We start from the raw sequence: 15,498 nt of genomic DNA, 5'->3' as shown, positions 1-15,498 counted from the left end.
TATTGGAAATACATTTTATTGACACACAGTACATAACCAATAGTAATAATACAAGTACATTTAAATATAACTAAAACAAGATAGTCTTTCACTGAAATGACTGAATTCTCTCCCAGCTGATATGAAATGACGAGTGCAATCAGTCATCCAGGACAAGTTCAGGCGTACATTATATAATACTGCAAAGTTCGTCAAGGAGTCTTACAATTTGTGGTTAGACGTAAGAAAAGGCGAGTCCATCAGCAGACGTATAAACGTGTAAATTTAAGGCACTCAGTATCATACACTGTTAGAGATATAAAAGAGAAAAGCAAGCGCAAAGTCTCACAGCATACACAGATTAACACTCAGCAGTCACGTCTGGTCAGTACAGTCAGTACAAACACGTCACAGCTGATGAACTCTGAAATAAAAGGTATGATGGTGTTGCTGGGTCCAGAGGATCTGCATAATATCGAAGCTCTACACATTAGACTTTGGTTTCGTACTGCTCTCCATCTGCTTGGTACCAAGAAGCACAATCAAACAGAACAATCATCCTGAATCAACCTGCACACGTTATCTAATACTGCTGAGCTTTCAAGCACAAGTTCAGCTGGTCGGATCACTTTGCTTTTTCTCTTCGTCTTCTCAGACGATATAAAAACAGCGATAAAGCTTTAACTACGTCTGATAAAGCAGCTCAGCTTAACATAAAAAGAAACAAAGCAGATTCATCTGTGCTGTCAAAGTATTCATGTCTTTACAGAAAGAAATGCTGACAACTGCCACTTTAAAAAAGGAAAACGTTTCTGGTGACAATTTAAAGCATCTTAATTTAGATTTAATAGCTAAAGAACATTAATTCAGGTGTAACAATAATGAATAAAGTAAGACAGATGATACCAATTTAAACTGATGCTAACAATCATGATTTTTTTTACCCATCTAGTCTTGGAGGAAGAGTCCATCCACCTTCTTCTGGTCACGTAAAAAAGGAACGTCACACCTCCTGTGGATAGCTATTATTCAGATATTGTCTGGATTATAACTTGCGATAGGGTAAATGTTTTTTCATTGCACCACCAGCTGCCCTACTTAGAAATCTAACACCATAGATAGTTTTACCAATTTTATGGACAGACTAGTGCTGTGAATTATGCTAGCCCACTACTGCTAGATTTGGGTGATCCAGAGTTCGAATATCAGCAGTGCTATTGGTCAGTCAGGTGTCTGCATGGATATGATGGTCCAATGTCCGAGGACAGTGGATGGCCGAAACAGCCAAGCCATTGGAAGACGCACTTGTCAGTGCGCTCTCAGTGCTGGTCCAAGCATGGATAGAAATAGGTGGGTTGCTTCAGGAAAGGTATCCGGCTTAAAAACTGGGCCTGGTGTCTGGTATGTGGACCAACTGAACATTTGAACAAACTGAATTTGTTTCCTATTGATAAAATGTTACCTAAACCTAAATTAATGAGTGATTTTTATTTCCAGGCAGACTATTACATTATTAACTCTTTATCCAAGATGGCAAGAGGAGAATAATGTAATGACGTTGACAGGAAGGCATGGTTTGGGTCCACCTGTCACTGTAGGGGAAGAAGAGTCGCCGCAAATCAATACAACTACTGCCTGATTGGCTGTTTTACTGCCTCTTTATCCTGTTCAGGGTCACACTGGGTCAGATATATGGGGTGAAACATAGAAAACACCTTAGACACGTCGCCAGTCCATTACAGGATATCGACTGATCACTCGATCGTGAATGGTCTCTTTTGAGATGACAATGCATCCAACGCACCAGGTTCTGATCCTGACTAGATAAAGTTCACAGGAGAAATTCACAGGTAGACTTTTTTTTTGCATCCAAATGGAACACAGCCGAAATAAGATGCTGAACCACAGATGTTTCATATAAGAGCTAAGTAAATGAGCGTAGTAAAAGTTCAGTGCAGAATAATCATCCAATAGTCCTGGAATAATAGCATGCTGATGCAAGAGGATCACACTGTGAACAGAAAAGTACATATTAGCACCTTTTCGAAAGGTCTCAAGACTATGACTGCGGATAGAGCTTGTGCGAAGGGAGACTGAGCTGACGGCGCTGCTCTCTACTTTATAATCTGCTGTTATCCTGATAACAGAAGGAGCGTATCTACCTGGATTAGATTACCAAACCATATCATCATAACCTTCGCCAGTCCTGCCAGTCTTCCTCCACTGCTCGTCTCCTTCATCTACTGCCATTGTCTCGATCAAAAGCAACACATGTAATGTATATATGTACAATCTAAATCTAAAAAGACAAATAAAATAATGACAATTAATAAAAACAACGATGCAAAACAGCTCCCAAACAAAGTGCCGAGGCGCCTCGCGAGGCTTCAAATGATATCGAGTATAAAACGAAGCACTTAGTGACAAACAAACATAAAACATAAAGACTTGAGCTACAGGCTAATGTGAGCTACACACAAATCAACCAAAGAATAGATAAAAATTAAGGTTACACAGCAAAGTAATAAAAGATAAAGTAATACATGTTGAGGTTCTTCTAGTTTTATTAAGCAATCCTGATCTTTCGATTACAGAGGAACCTTCTCATCTTCGCTCCTTTAAGCCTCTTTAGTGCTGGACTTTATCTTCTCCACAGTCTCCTAAAGGAGAAACGATATGATTAAAACAGTGTCATTATCTTCTAATTTCAAACATTGTTTTTGGCTAAACAGTCGATATTCTGGCCTGAATTTACTGAGTTAAAATACACAGATAAATAAAAAAAAGGAAGCTTTTGTGTTTGCTAACTTATTCTGCAACTTCTGGATTCTGAAATTCTGAAACATACTGGTCTGAAGGTAACCTATGACGATATTTGGACTATTTTTCTAGACTATACTGGTGATAGAATCTTCTTCAAGGATAATTAAGAGGAATTAGGAATTAATCACCAATTATTAATCTGTTTACTTTCTCTAGGCTAATTTTGTCTTACTCTGTAATCGTCACTATAATAAGTAGTGTAATACTCTTTCTCTTTTGCTGCCTTTTGTTTTGTTGGGGGGTTGTATATCTGTACTTGCTTTATTTTATTTACCTGTGTAGTTATTTCTGACCTCATTTAAGGGTGTATAAATATATAGAAACAAAATTGAGGTGTATTGACTACATGTGACTGATGTGTGAAACAGCCAATGAAAGAACCTGATGTTTGTTGAGTTCAGCCACTCGCAGGCTCCATTCCTCCTCGGTCATCTCCTGATCGCCGTCAGCCGGCTCGAGCGCTGGAGTTTTCTCTGTAAATACAGTTTTTATTCATGAAATCAGCCAATCAATGAATGAGAAGATCAAGAGCAACATGCTGATGTTTAGAGTTTAGAGTAAACTAGTATACTGATAATGATGAGGATGATGATGATATTGGTTTAATGTTAACCTGAGGAAAATACCCTCACCCAATGCAGTAGCCATAAGTTGAATATTGGGGGGGCAAATCTACGGGTGCTGGGGGGTCATTACTGTTAAATCAACTGATGAGAGCAATTATGGATCCTAACATTATCAAAGCTAGTGAGTGGAATATGCTTATTAGTGTGATTGCAGTAGGCAAGCACACTATTGTTATCCGAAAGTCATATTATTATTAGTGTGATTGCAGAATGCAAGCACACTATTAGTGTGATTGCAGAATGCAAGCACACTATTGTTATTAGTGTGATTGCAGAATGCAAGCACACTATTAGTGTGATTGCAGAATGCAAGCACACTATTGTTATTGTTATTTTCGTTTTCAATATATTATTATTATTCTGCCCGTTTTTTGTCCGTGCTTCTTCTCCCGCAGTTTTCGAGATATCGACCCCGTTCCAGCGCCAAATCGTCCGGCCCATACGGGAATAGAGCGCTTGTATACAACTTTTTGATCGAACCAACACTGTGGGCACAGTGCCCGTTTTAAGGTGCCCGTTTTTCCCCATTGACTCCCATTCATTTTGAAATGAATTTCGAGCTATCAACGCCGTTCCAACCCTTGATCGACCGGGTCATTAATTAGCGCCCAAATCCAAAAAATCATCCGGATACGCCCATCCGTGTGGCATTTATGCCCGTTTTTGCCCGAATTTTTGGACAAAAATCTTGACACCTTTGGCTTTCCACAGAACGTCAACGTGATGACGTAGACGGCATCTTCAGGCCGTTCTGAGAATAGAAAATGGCGGCCGCCAAAAAATCTGACTTATTTTGGTCTGTAACTAAAGTATTAGTGATTTTTAAGATGAAAACGCTGCACAGAATGAAATTATAGTGCAGTTAGACTTTGCAGTGAGCGTCATATCGTTCGCGCTGCAACAGAAACAAAGATATTTATATCCGTTAGCTTCAAGGCTAACGGATGCATTGAAATCAATGGGAATTGCTAAATGCTAAAAGAGGGACCGAAGTCTGAGTGCACTATGCCTGAAAGCTGTAAATGAGACACAGCCGATCATAGATTGCGCAATACCATGGCCCCTGCAGTGATAATCACATGTAAATGAATGAGTACTGATTTGTAAGCAGTACAAACGTGCAGAAATGCATTTTTTTACAGGTTTGGCTTTTCAAACACACCCAGAGTGAACTTGTGCTCACACCACAGCTTGTGCACAGATACAGTGGCCTGTCTGGGAGAAAGTATTCACACCCCACGCACCGCACCACTTCTAAACGCATGCGCGCCCCCGACCTGCGCACGCCCGCCGACCGGCACACGGCAATCACACTCGCATTTTCTCCGGAAATGCACTCTCTAGTTAGTGTGATTGCAGAATGCAAGCACACTATTGTTATTGTTATTTTCGTTTTCAATATATTATTATTATTCTGCCCGTTTTTTGTCCGTGCTTCTTCTCCCACAGTTTTCGAGATATCGACCCCGTTCCAGCGCCAAATCGTCCGGCCCATACGGGAATAGAGCGCTTGTATACAACTTTTGGATCGAACCAACACTGTGGGCACAGTGCCCGTTTTAAGGTGCCCGTTTTTCCCCATTGACTCCCATTCATTTTGAAATGAATTTCGAGCTATCAACGCCGTTCCAACCCTTGATCGACCGGGTCATTAATTAGCGCCCAAATCCAAAAAATCATCCGGATACGCCCATCCGTGTGGCATTTATGCCCGTTTTTGCCCGAATTTTTGGACAAAAATCTTGACACCTTTGGCTTTCCACAGAACGTCAACGTGATGACGTAGACGGCATCTTCAGGCCGTTCTGAGAATAGAAAATGGCGGCCGCCAAAAAATCTGACTTATTTTGGTCTGTAACTAAAGTATTAGTGATTTTTAAGATGAAAACGCTGCACAGAATGAAATTATAGTGCAGTTAGACTTTGCAGTGAGCGTCATATCGTTCGCGCTGCAACAGAAACAAAGATATTTATATCCGTTAGCTTCAAGGCTAACGGATGCATTGAAATCAATGGGAATTGCTAAATGCTAAAAGAGGGACCGAAGTCTGAGTGCACTATGCCTGAAATCTGTAAATGAGACACAGCCGATCATAGATTGCGCAATACCATGGCCCCTGCAGTGATAATCACATGTAAATGAATGAGTACTGATTTGTAAGCAGTACAAACGTGCAGAAATGCATTTTTTTACAGGTTTGGCTTTTCAAACACACCCAGAGTGAACTTGTGCTCACACCACAGCTTGTGCACAGATACAGTGGCCTGTCTGGGAGAAAGTATTCACACCCCACGCACCGCACCACTTCTAAACGCATGCGCGCCCCCGACCTGCGCACGCCCGCCGACCGGCACACGGCAATCACACTCGCATTTTCTCCGGAAATGCACTCTCTAGTTAGTGTGATTGCAGAATGCAAGCACACTATTGTTATTGTTATTTTCGTTTTCAATATATTATTATTATTCTGCCCGTTTTTTGTCCGTGCTTCTTCTCCCGCAGTTTTCGAGATATCGACCCCGTTCCAGCGCCAAATCGTCCGGCCCATACGGGAATAGAGCGCTTGTATACAACTTTTGGATCGAACCAACACTGTGGGCACAGTGCCCGTTTTAAGGTGCCCGTTTTTCCCCATTGACTCCCATTCATTTTGAAATGAATTTCGAGCTATCAACGCCGTTCCAACCCTTGATCGACCGGGTCATTAATTAGCGCCCAAATCCAAAAAATCATCCGGATACGCCCATCCGTGTGGCATTTATGCCCGTTTTTGCCCGAATTTTTGGACAAAAATCTTGACACCTTTGGCTTTCCACAGAACGTCAACGTGATGACGTAGACGGCATCTTCAGGCCGTTCTGAGAATAGAAAATGGCGGCCGCCAAAAAATCTGACTTATTTTGGTCTGTAACTAAAGTATTAGTGATTTTTAAGATGAAAACGCTGCACAGAATGAAATTATAGTGCAGTTAGACTTTGCAGTGAGCGTCATATCGTTCGCGCTGCAACAGAAACAAAGATATTTATATCCGTTAGCTTCAAGGCTAACGGATGCATTGAAATCAATGGGAATTGCTAAATGCTAAAAGAGGGACCGAAGTCTGAGTGCACTATGCCTGAAAGCTGTAAATGAGACACAGCCGATCATAGATTGCGCAATACCATGGCCCCTGCAGTGATAATCACATGTAAATGAATGAGTACTGATTTGTAAGCAGTACAAACGTGCAGAAATGCATTTTTTTACAGGTTTGGCTTTTCAAACACACCCAGAGTGAACTTGTGCTCACACCACAGCTTGTGCACAGATACAGTGGCCTGTCTGGGAGAAAGTATTCACACCCCACGCACCGCACCACTTCTAAACGCATGCGCGCCCCCGACCTGCGCACGCCCGCCGACCGGCACACGGCAATCACACTCGCATTTTCTCCGGAAATGCACTCTCTAGTTAGTGTGATTGCAGAATGCAAGCACACTATTAGTGTGATTGCCTAAAGGCAAGCACACTATTGATATTGTTATTTTCGTTTTCAATAAAATATTACTATTCTGCCCGTTTTTTGTCCGTGCTTCTTCTCCCGCAGTTTTCGAGATATCGACCCCGTTCCAGCGCCAAATCGTCCGGCCCATACGGGAATAGAGCGCTTGTATACAGCTTTTGGATCGAACCAACACTGTGCCCACAGTGCCCGTTTAAAGGTGCCCATTTTGCCCCATTGACTCCCATTCATTTTGAAAAAAATTTCGAGCTATCAACACCGTTCCAACTCTTGATCGACCGGGTCATTAATTAGCGCCCAAATCCAAAAAATCATTCGGATACGCCCATCCGTGTGGCATTTATGACCGTTTTTGCCCGAATTTTTGGACAAAAATCTTGACACCTTTGGCTTTCCACACAACGTCAACGTGATGACGTAGGCGACCTGTTCAGGCCGTTCTGAGAGCAGAAAATGGCCGCCGTCAAAAAATCTGACTTATTTTGGTCTATAACTAAAGTATTAGTGATTTTTAAGGTGAAAACGCTGCACAGAATGAAATTATAAGCCAGTTAGACTTAGCAGTGAGCGTCATATCGTTCACGTTACCACAGAAAAAAAGATATTATATCCGTTAGCTTTAAGGCTAACGAATGCATTAAAATCAATGGGAATGGCTAATATGCTAAAGTAGGGACCGAAGTGTGAGTGCACTGTGCCTGAAAGCTGTAAATGAGACACAGCCGGTCATAGATTGCGCAATACCATGGCCCCTACAGTGATAATCATATGTAAATGAATGAGTACTGATTTGTAAGCAGTAGAAACGTGCAGAAATTCATTTATTTACAGGTTTGGCTTTTCAAACACCCAGAGTGAACTTGTGCTCACACCACAGCTTGTGCACAGATACAGTGGCCTGTCTGGGAGAAAGTATTCACACCCCACGCACCGCACCACTTCTAAACGCATGCGCACCCCCGACCTGCCACGCCCGTCCACCTGCCGCACCGCGATCGACGCCGTTCCGATTCTGACCCGTCTGGCCCGTCGATGCCGCTCCCGGCTTAGAAACGGCGTCGGGATACCTGCGCACGCCCGCCGACCTCCACACGGCAATCACACTCGCATTTTCTCCGGAAATGCACTCTCTAGTTAGTGTGATTGCAGAATGCAAGCACACTATTGTTATTGTTATTTTCGTTTTCAATATATTATTATTATTCTGCCCGTTTTTTGTCCGTGCTTCTTCTCCCGCAGTTTTCGAGATATCGACCCCGTTCCAGCGCCAAATCGTCCGGCCCATACGGGAATAGAGCGCTTGTATACAACTTTTTGATCGAACCAACACTGTGGGCACAGTGCCCGTTTTAAGGTGCCCGTTTTTCCCCATTGACTCCCATTCATTTTGAAATGAATTTCGAGCTATCAACGCCGTTCCAACCCTTGATCGACCGGGTCATTAATTAGCGCCCAAATCCAAAAAATCATCCGGATACGCCCATCCGTGTGGCATTTATGCCCGTTTTTGCCCGAATTTTTGGACAAAAATCTTGACACCTTTGGCTTTCCACAGAACGTCAACGTGATGACGTAGACGGCATCTTCAGGCCGTTCTGAGAATAGAAAATGGCGGCCGCCAAAAAATCTGACTTATTTTGGTCTGTAACTAAAGTATTAGTGATTTTTAAGATGAAAACGCTGCACAGAATGAAATTATAGTGCAGTTAGACTTTGCAGTGAGCGTCATATCGTTCGCGCTGCAACAGAAACAAAGATATTTATATCCGTTAGCTTCAAGGCTAACGGATGCATTGAAATCAATGGGAATTGCTAAATGCTAAAAGAGGGACCGAAGTCTGAGTGCACTATGCCTGAAATCTGTAAATGAGACACAGCCGATCATAGATTGCGCAATACCATGGCCCCTGCAGTGATAATCACATGTAAATGAATGAGTACTGATTTGTAAGCAGTACAAACGTGCAGAAATGCATTTTTTTACAGGTTTGGCTTTTCAAACACACCCAGAGTGAACTTGTGCTCACACCACAGCTTGTGCACAGATACAGTGGCCTGTCTGGGAGAAAGTATTCACACCCCACGCACCGCACCACTTCTAAACGCATGCGCGCCCCCGACCTGCGCACGCCCGCCGACCGGCACACGGCAATCACACTCGCATTTTCTCCGGAAATGCACTCTCTAGTTGTTATTGTTATTTTCGTTTTCAATATATTATTATTATTCTGCCCGTTTTTTGTCCGTGCTTCTTCTCCCGCAGTTTTCGAGATATCGACCCCGTTCCAGCGCCAAATCGTCCGGCCCATACGGGAATAGAGCGCTTGTATACAACTTTTTGATCGAACCAACACTGTGGGCACAGTGCCCGTTTTAAGGTGCCCGTTTTTCCCCATTGACTCCCATTCATTTTGAAATGAATTTCGAGCTATCAACGCCGTTCCAACCCTTGATCGACCGGGTCATTAATTAGCGCCCAAATCCAAAAAATCATCCGGATACGCCCATCCGTGTGGCATTTATGCCCGTTTTTGCCCGAATTTTTGGACAAAAATCTTGACACCTTTGGCTTTCCACAGAACGTCAACGTGATGACGTAGACGGCATCTTCAGGCCGTTCTGAGAATAGAAAATGGCGGCCGCCAAAAAATCTGACTTATTTTGGTCTGTAACTAAAGTATTAGTGATTTTTAAGATGAAAACGCTGCACAGAATGAAATTATAGTGCAGTTAGACTTTGCAGTGAGCGTCATATCGTTCGCGCTGCAACAGAAACAAAGATATTTATATCCGTTAGCTTCAAGGCTAACGGATGCATTGAAATCAATGGGAATTGCTAAATGCTAAAAGAGGGACCGAAGTCTGAGTGCACTATGCCTGAAAGCTGTAAATGAGACACAGCCGATCATAGATTGCGCAATACCATGGCCCCTGCAGTGATAATCACATGTAAATGAATGAGTACTGATTTGTAAGCAGTACAAACGTGCAGAAATGCATTTTTTTACAGGTTTGGCTTTTCAAACACACCCAGAGTGAACTTGTGCTCACACCACAGCTTGTGCACAGATACAGTGGCCTGTCTGGGAGAAAGTATTCACACCCCACGCACCGCACCACTTCTAAACGCATGCGCGCCCCCGACCTGCGCACGCCCGCCGACCGGCACACGGCAATCACACTCGCATTTTCTCCGGAAATGCACTCTCTAGTTAGTGTGATTGCAGAATGCAAGCACACTATTGTTATTGTTATTTTCGTTTTCAATATATTATTATTATTCTGCCCGTTTTTTGTCCGTGCTTCTTCTCCCGCAGTTTTCGAGATATCGACCCCGTTCCAGCGCCAAATCGTCCGGCCCATACGGGAATAGAGCGCTTGTATACAACTTTTTGATCGAACCAACACTGTGGGCACAGTGCCCGTTTTAAGGTGCCCGTTTTTCCCCATTGACTCCCATTCATTTTGAAATGAATTTCGAGCTATCAACGCCGTTCCAACCCTTGATCGACCGGGTCATTAATTAGCGCCCAAATCCAAAAAATCATCCGGATACGCCCATCCGTGTGGCATTTATGCCCGTTTTTGCCCGAATTTTTGGACAAAAATCTTGACACCTTTGGCTTTCCACAGAACGTCAACGTGATGACGTAGACGGCATCTTCAGGCCGTTCTGAGAATAGAAAATGGCGGCCGCCAAAAAATCTGACTTATTTTGGTCTGTAACTAAAGTATTAGTGATTTTTAAGATGAAAACGCTGCACAGAATGAAATTATAGTGCAGTTAGACTTTGCAGTGAGCGTCATATCGTTCGCGCTGCAACAGAAACAAAGATATTTATATCCGTTAGCTTCAAGGCTAACGGATGCATTGAAATCAATGGGAATTGCTAAATGCTAAAAGAGGGACCGAAGTCTGAGTGCACTATGCCTGAAAGCTGTAAATGAGACACAGCCGATCATAGATTGCGCAATACCATGGCCCCTGCAGTGATAATCACATGTAAATGAATGAGTACTGATTTGTAAGCAGTACAAACGTGCAGAAATGCATTTTTTTACAGGTTTGGCTTTTCAAACACACCCAGAGTGAACTTGTGCTCACACCACAGCTTGTGCACAGATACAGTGGCCTGTCTGGGAGAAAGTATTCACACCCCACGCACCGCACCACTTCTAAACGCATGCGCGCCCCCGACCTGCGCACGCCCGCCGACCGGCACACGGCAATCACACTCGCATTTTCTCCGGAAATGCACTCTCTAGTTAGTGTGATTGCAGAATGCAAGCACACTATTGTTATTGTTATTTTCGTTTTCAATATATTATTCTTATTCTGCCGGTTTTTTGTCCGTGCTTCTTCTCCCGCAGTTTTCGAGATATCGACCCCGTTCCAGCGCCAAATCGTCCGGCCCATACGGGAATAGAGCGCTTGTATACAGCTTTTGGATCGAACCAACACTGTGGGCACAGTGCCCGTTTTAAGGTGCCCGTTTTTCCCCATTGACTCCCATTCATTTTGAAATGAATTTCGAGCTATCAACGCCGTTCCAACCCTTGATCGACCGGGTCATTAATTAGCGCCCAAATCCAAAAAATCATCCGGATACGCCCATCCGTGTGGCATTTATGCCCGTTTTTGCCCGAATTTTTTGACAAAAATCTTGACACCTTTGGCTTTCCACAGAACGTCAACGTGATGACGTAGGCGGCATCTTCAGGCCGTTCTGAGAATAGAAAATGGCGGCCGCCAAAAAATCTGACTTATTTTGGTCTGTAACTAAAGTATTAGTGATTTTTAAGATGAAAACGCTGCACAGAATGAAATTATAGTGCAGTTAGACTTTGCAGTGAGCGTCATATCGTTCGCGCTGCAACAGAAACAAAGATATTTATATCCGTTAGCTTCAAGGCTAACGGATGCATTGAAATCAATGGGAATTGCTAAATGCTAAAAGAGGGACCGAAGTCTGAGTGCACTATGCCTGAAAGATGTAAATGAGACACAGCCGATCATAGATTGCGCAATACCATGGCCCCTACAGTGATAATCACATGTAAATGAATGAGTACTGATTTGTAAGCAGTAGAAACGTGCAGAAATGCATTTTTTTACAGGTTTGGCTTTTCAAACACACCCAGAGTGAACTTGTGCTCACACCACAGCTTGTGCACAGATACAGTGGCCTGTCTGGGAGAAAGTATTCACACCCCACGCACCGCACCACTTCTAAACGCATGCGCACCCCCGACCTGCGCACGCCCGCCGACCGGCACACGGCAATCACACTCGCATTTTCTCCGGAAATGCACATCTCTAGTTAGTGTGATTGCAGAATGCAAGCACACTATTGTTATTGTTATTTTCGTTTTCAATATATTATTATTATTCTGCCCGTTTTTTGTCCGTGCTTCTTCTCCCGCAGTTTTCGAGATATCGACCCCGTTCCAGCGCCAAATCGTCCGGCCCATACGGGAATAGAGCGCTTGTATACAACTTTTTGATCGAACCAACACTGTGGGCACAGTGCCCGTTTTAAGGTGCCCGTTTTTCCCCATTGACTCCCATTCATTTTGAAATGAATTTCGAGCTATCAACGCCGTTCCAACCCTTGATCGACCGGGTCATTAATTAGCGCCCAAATCCAAAAAATCATCCGGATACGCCCATCCGTGTGGCATTTATGCCCGTTTTTGCCCGAATTTTTGGACAAAAATCTTGACACCTTTGGCTTTCCACAGAACGTCAACGTGATGACGTAGACGGCATCTTCAGGCCGTTCTGAGAATAGAAAATGGCGGCCGCCAAAAAATCTGACTTATTTTGGTCTGTAACTAAAGTATTAGTGATTTTTAAGATGAAAACGCTGCACAGAATGAAATTATAGTGCAGTTAGACTTTGCAGTGAGCGTCATATCGTTCGCGCTGCAACAGAAACAAAGATATTTATATCCGTTAGCTTCAAGGCTAACGGATGCATTGAAATCAATGGGAATTGCTAAATGCTAAAAGAGGGACCGAAGTCTGAGTGCACTATGCCTGAAATCTGTAAATGAGACACAGCCGATCATAGATTGCGCAATACCATGGCCCCTGCAGTGATAATCACATGTAAATGAATGAGTACTGATTTGTAAGCAGTACAAACGTGCAGAAATGCATTTTTTTACAGGTTTGGCTTTTCAAACACACCCAGAGTGAACTTGTGCTCACACCACAGCTTGTGCACAGATACAGTGGCCTGTCTGGGAGAAAGTATTCACACCCCACGCACCGCACCACTTCTAAACGCATGCGCGCCCCCGACCTGCGCACGCCCGCCGACCGGCACACGGCAATCACACTCGCATTTTCTCCGGAAATGCACTCTCTAGTTAGTGTGATTGCAGAATGCAAGCACACTATTGTTATTGTTATTTTCGTTTTCAATATATTATTATTATTCTGCCCGTTTTTTGTCCGTGCTTCTTCTCCCGCAGTTTTCGAGATATCGACCCCGTTCCAGCGCCAAATCGTCCGGCCCATACGGGAATAGAGCGCTTGTATACAACTTTTGGATCGAACCAACACTGTGGGCACAGTGCCCGTTTTAAGGTGCCCGTTTTTCCCCATTGACTCCCATTCATTTTGAAATGAATTTCGAGCTATCAACGCCGTTCCAACCCTTGATCGACCGGGTCATTAATTAGCGCCCAAATCCAAAAAATCATCCGGATACGCCCATCCGTGTGGCATTTATGCCCGTTTTTGCCCGAATTTTTGGACAAAAATCTTGACACCTTTGGCTTTCCACAGAACGTCAACGTGATGACGTAGACGGCATCTTCAGGCCGTTCTGAGAATAGAAAATGGCGGCCGCCAAAAAATCTGACTTATTTTGGTCTGTAACTAAAGTATTAGTGATTTTTAAGATGAAAACGCTGCACAGAATGAAATTATAGTGCAGTTAGACTTTGCAGTGAGCGTCATATCGTTCGCGCTGCAACAGAAACAAAGATATTTATATCCGTTAGCTTCAAGGCTAACGGATGCATTGAAATCAATGGGAATTGCTAAATGCTAAAAGAGGGACCGAAGTCTGAGTGCACTATGCCTGAAAGCTGTAAATGAGACACAGCCGATCATAGATTGCGCAATACCATGGCCCCTGCAGTGATAATCACATGTAAATGAATGAGTACTGATTTGTAAGCAGTACAAACGTGCAGAAATGCATTTTTTTACAGGTTTGGCTTTTCAAACACACCCAGAGTGAACTTGTGCTCACACCACAGCTTGTGCACAGATACAGTGGCCTGTCTGGGAGAAAGTATTCACACCCCACGCACCGCACCACTTCTAAACGCATGCGCGCCCCCGACCTGCGCACGCCCGCCGACCGGCACACGGCAATCACACTCGCATTTTCTCCGGAAATGCACTCTCTAGTTAGTGTGATTGCAGAATGCAAGCACACTATTGTTATTGTTATTTTCGTTTTCAATATATTATTATTATTCTGCCCGTTTTTTGTCCGTGCTTCTTCTCCCGCAGTTTTCGAGATATCGACCCCGTTCCAGCGCCAAATCGTCCGGCCCATACGGGAATAGAGCGCTTGTATACAACTTTTTGATCGAACCAACACTGTGGGCACAGTGCCCGTTTTAAGGTGCCCGTTTTTCCCCATTGACTCCCATTCATTTTGAAATGAATTTCGAGCTATCAACGCCGTTCCAACCCTTGATCGACCGGGTCATTAATTAGCGCCCAAATCCAAAAAATCATCCGGATACGCCCATCCGTGTGGCATTTATGCCCGTTTTTGCCCGAATTTTTGGACAAAAATCTTGACACCTTTGGCTTTCCACAGAACGTCAACGTGATGACGTAGACGGCATCTTCAGGCCGTTCTGAGAATAGAAAATGGCGGCCGCCAAAAAATCTGACTTATTTTGGTCTGTAACTAAAGTATTAGTGATTTTTAAGATGAAAACGCTGCACAGAATGAAATTATAGTGCAGTTAGACTTTGCAGTGAGCGTCATATCGTTCGCGCTGCAACAGAAACAAAGATATTTATATCCGTTAGCTTCAAGGCTAACGGATGCATTGAAATCAATGGGAATTGCTAAATGCTAAAAGAGGGACCGAAGTCTGAGTGCACTATGCCTGAAAGCTGTAAATGAGACACAGCCGATCATAGATTGCGCAATACCATGGCCCCTGCAGTGATAATCACATGTAAATGAATGAGTACTGATTTGTAAGCAGTACAAACGTGCAGAAATGCATTTTTTTACAGGTTTGGCTTTTCAAACACACCCAGAGTGAACTTGTGCTCACACCACAGCTTGTGCACAGATACAGTGGCCTGTCTGGGAGAAAGTATTCACACCCCACGCACCGCACCACTTCTAAACGCATGCGCGCCCCCGACCTGCGCACGCCCGCCGACCGGCACACGGCAATCACACTCGCATTTTCTCCGGAAATGCACTCTCTAGTTAGTGTGATTGCAGAATGCAAGCACACTATTGTTATTGTTATTTTCGTTTTCAATATATTATTCTTATTCTGCCGGTTTTTT

The 15,498-nt window shown here is 43.6% G+C and overlaps 1 protein-coding gene across 3 annotated transcripts in view; it reads right to left on the bottom strand.

The window, feature by feature from the left end:
• fstl1b (follistatin-like 1b) overlaps positions 1 to 15,498 on the bottom strand; it is a 76,716-nt gene continuing 61,218 nt past the window's right edge. For 2 of the 3 annotated variants that reach the window (XM_063006343.1, XM_063006344.1), the window contains 2 exons: positions 3,184 to 3,275; positions 1 to 2,639 (listed from right to left, as the gene is read on the bottom strand). In XM_063006343.1, the coding sequence (XP_062862413.1) occupies positions 2,598 to 2,639; positions 3,184 to 3,275 (134 nt within the window). In that variant the 3' untranslated portion in view covers positions 1 to 2,597. The remainder of the gene's footprint in view (positions 2,640 to 3,183; positions 3,276 to 15,498) is intronic. The other variant, XR_010014183.1, reaches the window with a different exon arrangement.

Source organism: Trichomycterus rosablanca, chromosome 12 (assembly GCF_030014385.1).
Source record: "Trichomycterus rosablanca isolate fTriRos1 chromosome 12, fTriRos1.hap1, whole genome shotgun sequence".
Taxonomy (NCBI): Eukaryota; Metazoa; Chordata; class Actinopteri; order Siluriformes; family Trichomycteridae; genus Trichomycterus; species Trichomycterus rosablanca.
This window is presented reverse-complemented; position numbering and strand designations above follow the sequence as displayed.